At 45.5% G+C, this 12,494-nt stretch overlaps 2 protein-coding genes and 1 long non-coding RNA gene across 4 annotated transcripts; 2 read left to right on the forward strand and 1 right to left on the reverse strand.

Annotated features, from left to right (window-relative positions):
- The first annotated feature begins 5,265 nt into the window (after nucleotides 1–5,265).
- On the forward strand, nucleotides 5,266–10,033 carry LOC117891105 (solute carrier family 2, facilitated glucose transporter member 1). Of its 2 annotated transcripts, none has more exons than XM_034796295.1 (7): nucleotides 5,266–5,307; nucleotides 7,729–7,833; nucleotides 7,899–8,059; nucleotides 8,273–8,867; nucleotides 8,933–9,145; nucleotides 9,208–9,310; nucleotides 9,562–10,033. In XM_034796295.1, the coding sequence occupies exons 1-7, from the start codon at nucleotides 5,281–5,283 to the stop codon at nucleotides 9,813–9,815; spliced, it is 1,458 nt and encodes a 485-aa protein (XP_034652186.1). In that variant the 5' UTR covers nucleotides 5,266–5,280; the 3' UTR covers nucleotides 9,816–10,033. The 2 variants fall into 2 exon arrangements, with proteins under 2 accessions (XP_034652186.1, XP_034652185.1); XM_034796294.1 differs by lacking the exon at nucleotides 5,266–5,307 and adding an exon at nucleotides 6,516–6,891.
- LOC117891106 lies at nucleotides 5,343–5,900 on the reverse strand. The gene is made up of 3 exons (XR_004648612.1): nucleotides 5,842–5,900; nucleotides 5,670–5,780; nucleotides 5,343–5,606 (listed from the first exon to the last, which is right to left on the reverse strand). It is a non-coding gene; the product is annotated as an uncharacterized LOC117891106 (long non-coding RNA).
- Nucleotides 10,034–10,501: 468 nt separating the features above from the next.
- LOC117891374 (solute carrier family 2, facilitated glucose transporter member 7) lies at nucleotides 10,502–12,460 on the forward strand. Its single transcript, XM_034796811.1, has 5 exons — nucleotides 10,502–10,637; nucleotides 10,748–11,031; nucleotides 11,094–11,700; nucleotides 11,759–12,080; nucleotides 12,142–12,460. The coding sequence occupies exons 1-5, from the start codon at nucleotides 10,623–10,625 to the stop codon at nucleotides 12,393–12,395; spliced, it is 1,482 nt and encodes a 493-aa protein (XP_034652702.1). The 5' UTR covers nucleotides 10,502–10,622; the 3' UTR covers nucleotides 12,396–12,460.
- The last annotated feature ends 34 nt before the right edge of the window (nucleotides 12,461–12,494 follow it).

The following is a 12,494-nucleotide window of genomic DNA, read 5'->3' on the forward strand; positions in this document are numbered from 1 at the left end:
CAACGGAATAACGGAGCTAATTAACCTGTCGAGGCATTGCGGAGTTGGGTTACGTATAAGTTTTTCAATTTCCACATAATAATAAACGCACAATGAAAAACATATTTGTATGCTCGTACTCGCACTTGTACTCGCATTTACATATACGCACGTGGGGGAGTGGGAGGTTGGAGAAGGGGCAAAATATACTTACAACTTTTTTGTATATTTCTTTATGTGAAAAGCGGGGTGTCGGCGACATCGTTTGTCGAGCAAATTGGAATTTTATTATATAGCTCACACACACACGCGCCCTGCGTATGTAGTGGTGCCCGATATTGTGTGCCATGCATAAGGCACCAACAATAAATTCTCATTTTGTGTAACCAAGCAACAACAACAACAGCAACATAACCATCGACGGTAGCAGCCAGATGAAGATGAACATGGAGGGGCTGGCAAGTTGATTGAATTGACACGGCAGCCATCCCGTACCATCCCATCCCGCCCGCACCGCCTGCACCGTGCTCAGCCTGAAACTACTCCTCACGTGGCCTCAGACTCACCTTTGGCCTTTGCCGCTGCAAAGCGAGGCAAAGACCGCTGCTCAAAATTTAATAAAAATTTTAAAAATCATAAAAAGCGTTGTGCCTCGGGGCAATGCCTTGGCAAATCGATCGTTCTGTTTGTATGTGAATCGCATAGTCATCAAGTCACTCGCAAGAGTACGATTTTCGAACCATCGCTTCGATGTTATATATTGGCATATACATTTGCCTACTCAGCGCACTCACATCATTCTTGACATCACCTACACTGAGCATCTGCCCTGCCATCAGCTTTCGCTTTTTAGTTCTGAGATGTCCACGCCGTCGCTTTCTTATCTCTTCTCGCGATCTCTCGTACACACTGCGCCACAAACGTTCGCTCTGGTCAACAGTTAGATGGGGAGAGAGAAGACAAAATGCGATTTCGAAACGAAGATTTGAGACGCAAGCGCATGCACTCTTATCGCGGCGATCTCAGTTACTCCCCCGTCCCTCAGTCGGAGCTGAAGGCCACTGAGCAATGTCGCCTCTGTGTTGTTGCTTTTGTTTTTGATTGTACATAAACGTTTCGCGTTTGCTGCGCAATTCAATTTATTTGCAAGCAATTTGATTTACCTGATAATTTTATTATTCATGCCTGGGAAGACAACATCTATTCTCCGTGTAGCGTGTAGCCGTAGCCTCTCCCATTCCTACATGCTTTAAGTTTACGTTCTCTGGGTTTTCATGCTTCTGTTAATTTTGAGTGGGCCTCAAGCCTTTCTTTCGTGCATCTCTCTGCCTGCCTCGAAGCGAAAAACTTTACAAAGGCCTCTTAGATGTTTTTCTTTCCGCCTTTCGGTCCTTGGGGCTGTTTCCTGTTATGAGACTTTCCTTTTTGCTTTCCTTTTTTTCTGCTGTTGCTGTTGCTTTTGCAATTTCTTGTTTATCTCAACGCTCTTCAGACCTGTTGCTGCACGCGCCACACCACCCATGGACGCAAAGCAATTTTCTACGCGCTTTTTTCGGTACTCTCATTAATTTTAGATGTACAAGGTGACTATATCAAATGACTTTCCACATGGCAAACGACAACGTCATGGCATCTCTTTCGCTCGCTGAAGCCTCGGGAACTACACAGCCAGGAAAAGGTCAACAGAAAGTGTTAAAGTTGAGGTTGCTCCTGGCCCTTGATGCTACTGTAAGGTGCACTTTGCAGTTGGATGTGGGCGGCCACATGTCCTTACCCCTGCCCAGCCCTGCCCTGCCCAGCCCTGCATCTGACAAAGCCTTAGGGAGAAAAGGTGCATTGTTGTAGTGCATGGAGACTGCAGGACGAGGCGGCGACAGGTGTCAACGGCAGATGCTCCAGCGCAGGAAGTTAAAAGGTGAAGCTTCACCCAGGGCTAGCGAACAATAAGCGGACGTATGGTTTAAGAACAAGGCTACAAATAAATTGACGTGAATACAAGCTCTCAAGTGTTTAAAATATTTCTGAAATTCGTGGTGCAAACAAACGCAGGACGAAGCAGCAACAAATATAAGTCAAAGTGAATGTGTGTTGAATGCTAAACGAAAGGAAGCGGAAATGTTCAAGCAAAAGTCGAACAAGCAACAGGAAATACACACACACACACACACACACACACACACATATGTATGTACACTCATACATAGAGTAGCACTTTTATGAAGCTAGCAACAAAAGCCAGAAATAATAACAAGCTGGAAGTAACAGCTTTCCGCTGTCTCCGCTCCGCACCGCTTTGCTCCATTGTGTGGCAAAGCAAAATAAATAAAAGAAAGGAAAAGAAAAGACAGTTATGTGTAGACAAAGCTTTAAATACCCTACATTTAGTGGACATAATTTTGCTATTAGTATCCCTTCACCTTGACGAGTACTTACATTTTTCGCTGGTAAGCATCCAATCTGATTTAGACCAAACCTCTGCCTGAAAGGATATTACCCTTTGCAAGGACATACATCTCTGTGTATGAATGCACTATATGTAGATACCGCCAACCAAATAAAGACACAAGTGACACAGTTCTTGCACTTACAACACTCTCTCTCACGCCCCAAACATTCATTCATTCACTCATTCAGACAGCAACACATATGAGTATGAGAAGAGAATGTGTGTGTGGAGTCGTATCTTATTTATAGTCCGGTTGCTTGTCCGGCACAGTGTTTGTGCTCCCGTCCTGCCCTCCTGCACAATGCCATGTCAAAGTCAGTCTGTCAGTCGTGTCGAGCGCGTCCTGCCTGTCCAGCTGGTCCAGCGTCGGGTCACTTGAAAAATGCGAATACGAGTGGTGAGTAGTGAGTAGTGAGCGCAACAAGGTAAGTCACTCTCGAGCTCTTGTTGTTTGCACTTTCTGTGCGTTCCTGCTGCTTGCAACATTGCCTCAAAGAGCATGGCTAACAAGTGGACACAGGGCTGAAAGAACAATGAAATCGCATTTGCAGCTTGTCCGATGAAATGTGCAGGCAGCATAATAAATGAATTCACCTGAATATTCCATACACATACCATTAGAAAGGCAGCTGTTAAGGATGCCAGCGAAATGATCTTCTTCTGCTTTCGGACAGTTTATGGCAATTTGTTTAGCTGGACGACAATGTGGCAGCTCTTTGGATTTGGCAGCCAATAAAATGTGATTTTATCTTTGGCTTTCTTCAGTGCAGACCGATGACAGGTGGAGTACAATGACCGACTGAAATGCTGAACGGAGGAGTTATATCGACGGCGTGATGAGAGGCCCGCCATAAAGTTGAGTTCAAAGGAAAAGGAAATTGCTTATTGTTCGGGCTGTGTGTTGTACATATCAGTTTCAGCTTTTCTTATTTTGTTCGCAACAGTTTTCAGTTTTTTATTTTTATTATTTTTCAGCCGGGGCCATTGTCTGTGCCTTGGGGATTGGCGAATTTTCAGCCAGTTCAACGCACAGCATTGAGGTTGAAAGGTCGCCACAGCGAGATTTACGACCAGGTTAACTTGAACTTAAATGCAATTTGCCAGCGGAGTGGGCGGCCAAGAAAAAGTAATTAAGAGCAATCAACTAGCAATAATCATTTGTTTTAAGGCGAGATTTCGCCACCTCGTCTTGTCTTTGACCCTCTGATAGATGTTTTTGAGAATCACATTAAAAGCTTCTGCAGCCAGGAGGTGGTTTGTGTACGTTTTACAATCGACTCAACTTCTGTGAAGACCTCTGTGCCGTTTAGCATGCTCTTGGGTTAAGTTGTTATTTTGCAGAGACCAAAGAAATATGGATACGATGTGCTACTTACATAGACTCACATGGATAGGTAGTGTAAGTGCTGAGCAGATCCGATCCATGAGAGTTCTGGTACTCTGGAATGGTTAAGTACATGCCGCATTCAACTGTTATTGGCTGTTGCTAATGAAGTTCCATATGAACATCGATTCGACATGCCAACACTTTCTATCTGAGCTCAACGAAGTGGCTTTCAAAGAACGGATAATTTTTGTTTGTTTTTATTCGAATATTTGAATATTTCGAGAAAGTGTGACCGCTTTAGCTTGAAACAATAATCTAGAAAAAAGGAGAAAGGAGAAAGGATACAGGATTTGCTAAAAAGCTTTTCGCACCCATTACAAATATTTAAAAAAAAAAAACCATTCTGTTCTCTAAAAATGTTATTGGCATTGTATAAACTCTCCTTTCTTAGCTTATAAAAACTTAATTATAAATGTATACGAAAAGAGGTTAACAGACCAATGCAAATTTACAGTCGTAACAGAACACAGGATAATAGAGCGTGCTGTTATGCGCAAAATATTTCATACATTTCTTTCGTATGTTAAAGTATATTTCTGAGGGTGAGGCGGTATACTTTATCAATTAATCCGCGGTCACACTAGACCACTACTTTTTAGCGCCAAAAATGAATGGGGAAAAGGTAAATATGCAAAATGTATCATAATTAAGGCAAAGCTTAGACAATTATATTCTTCTCTATTTCTCTTTAGATATACGCCCGTTGAAGCGCTCGCTCTTGCAGCCTGGCTGCTTCAGTCAAAAATCGGCTGGTGTCGAACATCAGTTAGGATTGACTCTTGGCTTCCGCTTTCGGAAAGGGAGACATCAGCCGCAGCCGCTCGAAGCGCAGCAGCCCCATTCGACCAGGAAACTAAGAAAACAACCCTTTAGAGCCCCTCACACTGCCCTCACACACATCTTATCGATTCTCAGGTATGCTATGAAAACAATTTACGCACAAGATTCTGTTCAATTCATAGGTCGAAGCTATAAAGATAAAGCGGTGTTATGAGTATTCCAACAGCTCATTCCAATGTTATTGAATTAAACAGATAATTTCTGTGGAGCAGAGATCGATGAATAGCTGAATACTGAGGGAATACGGGTGGAAAACATCCAGGCCCAGCCGACCAAGCTGCTTCATTAAATCAGGGCCACAAAACACGCTCGTTTAATTTGGCAGTTTATGACCCTGCTATCAGCTCGTCGATATCGTTGACCGCAGCAGAGGCAAGTGCATCGGGCTTAATTATTCCCACAGTTGCCAATCCGCTCGCAATCAGGCCAGAACCAAAGCGCCACGCCGCGCCGTTACCGAACTTGCGGATTGTGTGTTTTTTTTCTGTAGCAATCTGAAATCCACTAACGCTCCAGTTATTCAATTATAACGCTACCTACTGTGCATACTTCATATCTTGCTACGTAAATATTTCAGTGTTTTATTGTTTAAGCAAGGACAATTACGTACAGGAAATATTCCATTCCGATGGGCTCCACAAAAAATAACAATGATGTAAGTACCCTTAAGAGTACCTTTAAGAAACTTAATATCAAGGATTAATCATTTTTACAAGATACATTTAAGTATTAAGCTACCCCCTCTACTCCCCAATGTCTTGGTCTTAATTATATTCTAAATAATTAAGAAATTTGGGTGGTGTCTCATACAATTTGATTCAATATTTGTATGTCCCTTAATGGCTGCAATCAACTATGTAAAACATTCACTTGGTTCCTGAAATTGCAATCTGGCTTTGCCCCACATGCTCGTGGCTGCGTCAGGAACATGGGGAAAACCATAATATTTGATAACTAAAATTACACAAATATTTGTAATGTCTAAATTAATAAAAGTGAACGTGAGACTTTAGGCACCTGGGCGGGTCGATAATGAGCATTCCGCGGATCAGTTACTGCATCCTGACCAATAAGGATTTGGCTATCAGCTGCAGTCTTAGTAGTAAAGCGTACACACGATAAATTCAGCTGAAATTGATAGATTGTTTTGAGTAATCAATTGAGGCATCCGATGAACGTGCTATCATACCTGAAATGTGTATTTGGCTTCGCTCGCTGGTCATCCAACCAGACATGCAGTTGCTTGATGAGTGCAATCAATATGCCAAGAAAAAGTCCAAATTTCTTGATAAGGGCACGTTTGCTGACAGTGAGTATGCTCTGCTTTCAGCCAATTTGTACATATTTGTAAGGGCGCGTAAACGGTTCTAAATTGCCAGAGATGAAACATCACACGGGATGAAACGGTACGGTGATTATGTTATCCCACAATCTGGGGACAGCAAACATTTTTCCCCCCAACGTCGACACAGTGCTTTTTTTACTTGTTTAAAAGATACCTTAATTATTTATTTTAAAAATGATTTCTCAAAAAGCCGGACAAAAAACAGTGCTGTATAATTTACCAATACGAATTTGGCAAGCGGCAGCAAGACACATTACCTACAAAAGGTACGGTCTTTCGCTGTCTCACCTAAACATATTGAATTGTTAAGACAAAACATAAAATACGTGATATTACCAAAATCGTACAAATTACATTACCACTACCATTAGTTAGTGGATTACAAATAAAACCCTGCCAGAGAGCTTGTGCTCACGCCCTACCTGGTGTGTTGTACCATGGAGCTAAAATTTCACAGAGAGAATTGATAAGGTTGCCGGCACATTTTTTATCGCGCAGTCAGGCTTCTCCAGGCCTAGCTGTTCACACCGGGGTGCGCTTTTGATCCATCGTGGAATAAAAACAATTATTCTAAATTGTTGAATAATATTGTTGGTAGAGGAATGTATGAATTTGCATACGACCACGACACCTTCTCACCTGTATAAGCACAGTAGTGTTACACAACACTGCAAACCCATTGCCACGATACAAAAACAACTTTGTTAACAATCGTACGCCGCATATTGTTAATGGTCGCGTGTACTTCGAGTGCCTTATAAAGTGTTCCTAACAACCAACGTTCATGTACCGCTCATGAATATGGCAAACAAAAGTTACCCCGCCGAATCACAACAGTTATACCCCCAGCCCACACGAGTGGAACTGCTGTCGCCGCAGACGGAAACAAATCAGGTGAGAGAGTAAACGGTTCTTTAACTGAGCACAACACTCACTCTCCTGCCCTCTCTGCAAGATCTCTTCTGTGTACCTCTCTAACTGTAAGCTATTCGATTTCCTGCTATTGCTCTATGCACTTTCTTTCTTTGTTGTCTATCCACTATCCATGTGTTTCTTTTGTTGGATGCTGTTATTTTATCTCTTCTCTCTTGGATTTTACTTGTTGATACTTTTATACCCACATAGTATATGTATGCACATATGTATGTATATGTTTTCAAATTCTTAAAATAGATAAACACACGACGCTTACACATACATATGTATGTATGTATGTACATATGTAATAACAATATGTATTTACTAGTATCAGCTGATACACAGTACAGCCCGCTGTGACATTGACCAGGGTACATAGGAGCTTGTATGTACATATGTATGTATGTATGTACATATACACATATATTGTCAAATATTTGGGGTAAATTTCCGATCTTTCCGTTCGTTTTATCAGCTGAATTTCCAGGCATTGCTTATCAGTTTATAAAGAGACACCGCCAAACTCATACAGTTCAAGCAATTTGATATTTAATAGTTTTATTTAATCTGTTCTGTTCTAATCACAATGCGCTTAAAGAGAAATGGAAAGCTTTGACCTTGGGTCAGTATTAGCCATAATTAGCGACAATTATTCAGATTAAAGCATTCTATTCCGGGAATAAATCAGTAAGTTATGACCCCAACAACAATGACGCACCGGACAGCGCCAGAGCACTAAACACTATCACAGTCCAGTCTATGCGCACTTAAATGTTTTTCGTAAATATTTACTAATTAGGTTTTTAATTGCAGAAACCGGGATGGAGCAAGCTGCTGTTGCTGGTGGCCTTTGCCACCACCTTTGGTGGAGCGGTGTCAACGGGCTACTGCATAGGCGTTATCAATGCTCCCTCCAAGGTGAGTACCGACCCAATTCATGTATCTGTCAAGGGGAAGCAATACTAACTCTACTATCTTTACAGCTGATGAAAATTTGGTGTAATCAAACGCTGCATGACAACTATGGCAGCAACCTGAGCGAAACCGGACTGGATTTGCTCTGGTCGAGCATTGTTTCTGTTTTCCTGGTTGGTGGCGCCATCGGCTCTCTGGGCGGTGCTGGTGCGGCCAATAAATTCGGCAGGTATGTGATTACGGACATTAATCAGTCAGATAAGCCGCGGCTAAAGCCAGTTTCAGCTATCGCTTTTCTAGAATTTCTAATGCCATCTAATCTGCAAAACGAATTGGCATACGAGCTAAAAATATTCAGTAGGTCATTAATTCAGAGCAAATGCAAAACGGAAACTGTTAATGAGTAATGCTACAATTTCAAACCCTCTCTCTTCCTTTACAGAAAAGCATGTTATCTCATTTGCGGGGCGCTGTTCTCAGTCGGAGCCGTGCTCTTCTTTTTCTGCCGCGCCGCTAACTCTGTAGAAATGCTGCTGATTGGACGCTTCATTGTGGGTCTCGCATCGGGCCTTGTAACCGCCACCCTGCCCATGTATCTGTCCGAGGTGGCTCCGCTAGCGCTGCGCGGTACACTGGGCGTCTTCTGTGCTGTGGGTGTGACGGGAGGCGTGGTCGTGGGCCAGGTGTGCAGTCTGGCGGATGTCTTTGGCACCGCTGATCTCTGGCACTATGCGTTGACCGCTTACATGGGCCTGATCATTGTGTGCTACCTGCCCTCATATCTCTTCCCCGAGAGCCCCAAGTTCCTGTACATAGTCAAAGGCAATCGTGCGGCGGCCAAGCGCGAGCTGCAGCGGCTGCGTGGCGAGGGCGCGGAGGAGCTCATCGCCCAGGAGCTGGCTGAAATGGAAGCCGAGGCTAATGCCAAGGTGCAGACAAGCAGCTTCTGCGATGTGCTGCGCGATTCCCGCCTTCTGCTACCGCTTGTCATTGTCTGCTGCTTCCACGGCGGCCAGCAGCTGTCGGGCATCAATGCAGTGAGTAGTGATATTTTTAATGCATACAAATGTATGGGAATCTTATTAATCTGAGCCTTTTGCAGATCTTCTACTACTCAGTGTCCATCTTTGAGAAGGCCGGCCTCTCAACAGTGAATGCTCAGTGGGCCAATTTGGGTGCTGGATGCCTGAATCTGGCCATCTCGCTGCTGGGACCCTGGCTTATGGCCTACTGCAATAGACGCACCCTGATGATGTTCTCCTGCGCCATGTGCTCCGTCTTTCTCTTCACAATTGCCTTCGTCTTGTACTATATTGTGAGTGTGTGTTTATTTGCGTTTGATTCCATTTTTTTATTTTTGTTTCGTATGAATTGTAGGACTTTGTCAGCTGGTTTGCCATTGCCTGCATTTGCTGCATCATGGGATACATTTTCTTTTACCAGTTCGGCCTGGGCCCCATTCCGTACTTCATTGGATCAGGTAATTTGAGGCCGAGCCACCAGTCGCGTGACGACGCCAGCTGCCACAAGCGTCGCAGTCGAAGTCGAAGTCGAGTCTCGTGATGCCGCCAGTTGCTCCAATTTCCGAGCACTCTGTCTATAATTGAATTGAACGAGGTTCATTGGACCACTTTGTTTATGACTATATAGGCTATTCCAGACACTCTGTCATTGTCGCTGGCTCAATTATTGGACTGCTAACTGATTCGAATTATGATTTTCAATTTGCAGAACTTTTCGAGGTGGCCCCTCGCTCCGTTGCCATGTCGATGGGCAGCCTGGCGTCATGGACCTGCAATTTTATAATTGGCATATCCTTCCCCAGTCTGCAGAATGCCTGGGGAGCCTTCGTCTTCCTGCCGTTCTCCATTACCTGTGTGCTGCTCTGTTTGCTAACGAAATTCTATCTGCCGGAAACGCGAGGGCGCGATCCCTCAGAGGTGGCACCTCTCGTCTCCAATGGTTTCCGGTCCAAGGTCAAATGATACTTGTCGCTCACGCACGTCTTACACTTAGATATAATTAGCTAATGATAGGTCTGTTAAATGTACAATTGCAAAGATGCGCGGGGGCCGTGCCTAATGCCTTCATAGACAATAAGCCAACAAGCCAAACCAATTTTTTATCTTGTCTACGTCATAAGTTTTCTATACAAACAAAATAAAAACAAAAAACTGATTGAGGAACTAACTTTAAGACCAAACAGTGCATACGGCCCGTCCCGTCTCTTATCGCCTGCCGCACAAGTTCAATTAAGCGCTCCGACTAATACTCTGTTAATTAGATTTATTGTTGTAAGAAATGCGCCACAAGAGCGAGCCAGCGCGAGCCAACTGTGGATACTCTTCCGTCGTGCTGGCTCACTTTAGGCAACTGCCAAGTGGCTGGTAGTTCATTGAGCGTTTGGTGGATGCCCAGCCTTATAATAGATAAATAAAATCTATGCAACACTTGAGCATAGAAGTAGTCTTTATCGTAGTGTATTAATGCGTTCGGATATGCATTTGATGTGCAAATAGAAGCGACCGTGTCAGTGATAAGGAAACAAGTCAAACAATACACGGGAAATTTATCTATGGCGCGGGTTCTGTAGGTGCTGTAACCAAACGTAGTAGGAGGAGCAGCCGCGGTGTTTCCAAACCTTCTCTGTATGCAATTGACGAGGCAGAGATGGATGACTCACGCAGGTGTCAGAGCTCGGCCGCAAGTCCCAGCCAGACCTGGCACACTATAGTTTTGGCTCTCAACGTATCAGCATCGCGGATTTGGTTGCTCTTCGCTTGTGGCTCATTATGGTCTTTGTTATGGTGACTTGCTGATTTGAAAGCCACTTTCTAGCACATCCGGAACGAGTTTGTGGCTTAAGTCTTTCGTTTGGCTCTCGATAATCATTTGAATTACTTTGATTTCTTTGCAGCACGTTACGCCTGCCGGCGGCCGCGGCTGGAACACGTTTCTGCTGCTCATCTGCGTTAGCGTTACGATGGGCACCACCATTCCGGTGGGATACTTTTTCGGCGTTCTCAATGCACCGGCCGAGCTCATCAAGCGCTGGTGTGAGGATATCCTGGCCAGCGAGTACGACACCATTGTGAGCCCCAGTCAGCTGGATATACTGTGGACAAGCATCGTCTCCATCTATCTGATTGGGGGCATTTGCGGCTCCTGTTTCAGCGCCCTGTGTAGCGACAAGTACGGCCGGTGAGTGGGCAAAATCATCGGAGACTCAACTTTCGGAATTATTATCTGCCTTCCTCTTTCAGAAAGGGCTGCCTCATGATTAGCGGTGCGGTGCTTGTGGTTTGCGGCATGCTCTTCACTTGGTGTCGGGCTGCCAAGTCGCTGGAGATGCTGATGGTTGGACGCTTCTTGGGCGGGATTGCCTCTGCCCTGATTTTCACCGCCCAGCCCATGTATCTGCTGGAGCTGGCTCCCTCGGAGCTGAGCGGCAGTGTGGGCGTCTTCACCTGCATCGGGGTAACGGGTGGCATTCTGCTCGCTCAGGTGATGACCCTCTCCCAGCTGCTTGGCAACGAGGATCTGTGGCCCTACGCCCTCAGCTTCTACACCCTGCTGGTAGTCGCCTCGCTGCTGCCTATGTGGTGGTTTCCGGAGAGTCCTCGCTGGCTCTACCTGCACAAGCGCGACTCGGCCGCCAGTGAGCTGGCTTTGCGTCGTATCCGAGGGCATGGGGCCGAAGAGGAAGTTCAGCGGGAGCTGCTCCAGATGAAGAACACGTTGGAGGCCCAGGCCCAGGCCAGCAGCAAGGATAGCTCCCTGTGCCAGGTTCTGGGCGACAGAGAGCTGTTTCTGCCACTGCTCTTGGTCTGCTCCTTCCAGGCCACACAACAGCTGAGTGGCATCAATGCTGTAGGTCCATCAGGGTGCGCCTTAAACTGTCTGGAAATTGATTTCCTCCGCTTTTCAGATCTTCTTCTACTCCCTGTCCATTCTGACGGAGGCGGGCTTCTCCCCTGGAGCAGCCACCTGGCTGAATCTGGGCATTGGCGGCTTCAATCTGTGCACCTCCCTGCTGGGCCCGCTTCTGATACAAAAGTTTCCGCGTCGTCCCCTGATGATGTTGTCCTGCGCCGTTTGCGCCCTATCGCTTTTGGCCATGTCCATTGGTTTGTACTTCCTGGAGAGCTCGGAGAGCACGGTGCTGACCTATTTCTGCGCTGCCTTCATCCTCAGCTTCATCCTGGGCTTCCAGATTGGACTCGGTCCCATAGCCTACTTCATTGGCTCTGGTTTGTATTTGCTTAGTTCTCGGCATTAGCAGTCGTCAATGCATGGTTGTGTCTTCCACAGAGCTACTCGAGGACTCGCCCCGCCCCGTGGCCATGTCGATGGGCAGCCTCTTCTCGTGGATTGGAAACTTCCTGGTGGGCATGTGCTTCCCCCTGCTCCAGGGCGTCTGGAGCTCGTTCGCCTTCATGCCGTGCATGTGCGTGTGCATCTACTGCCTGCTGCTCACCTGGCGCTATCTGCCAGAGACGCGTGGACGCGAGCCCAAAGATGTCAAGCCACTGATGAGCCACGGACTGCGCTCCAAACTGGACTAAGACTATCCCCATACACAAATAGTAATCTATGAAAAAAACATTGTAATCAGTATATGCATCTAATATAAATCGATCCCTTGACCAAAGGAGATCAAGATT

Source organism: Drosophila subobscura, chromosome E (assembly GCF_008121235.1).
Source record: "Drosophila subobscura isolate 14011-0131.10 chromosome E, UCBerk_Dsub_1.0, whole genome shotgun sequence".
Lineage (NCBI taxonomy): Eukaryota > Metazoa > Arthropoda > Insecta > Diptera > Drosophilidae > Drosophila > Drosophila subobscura.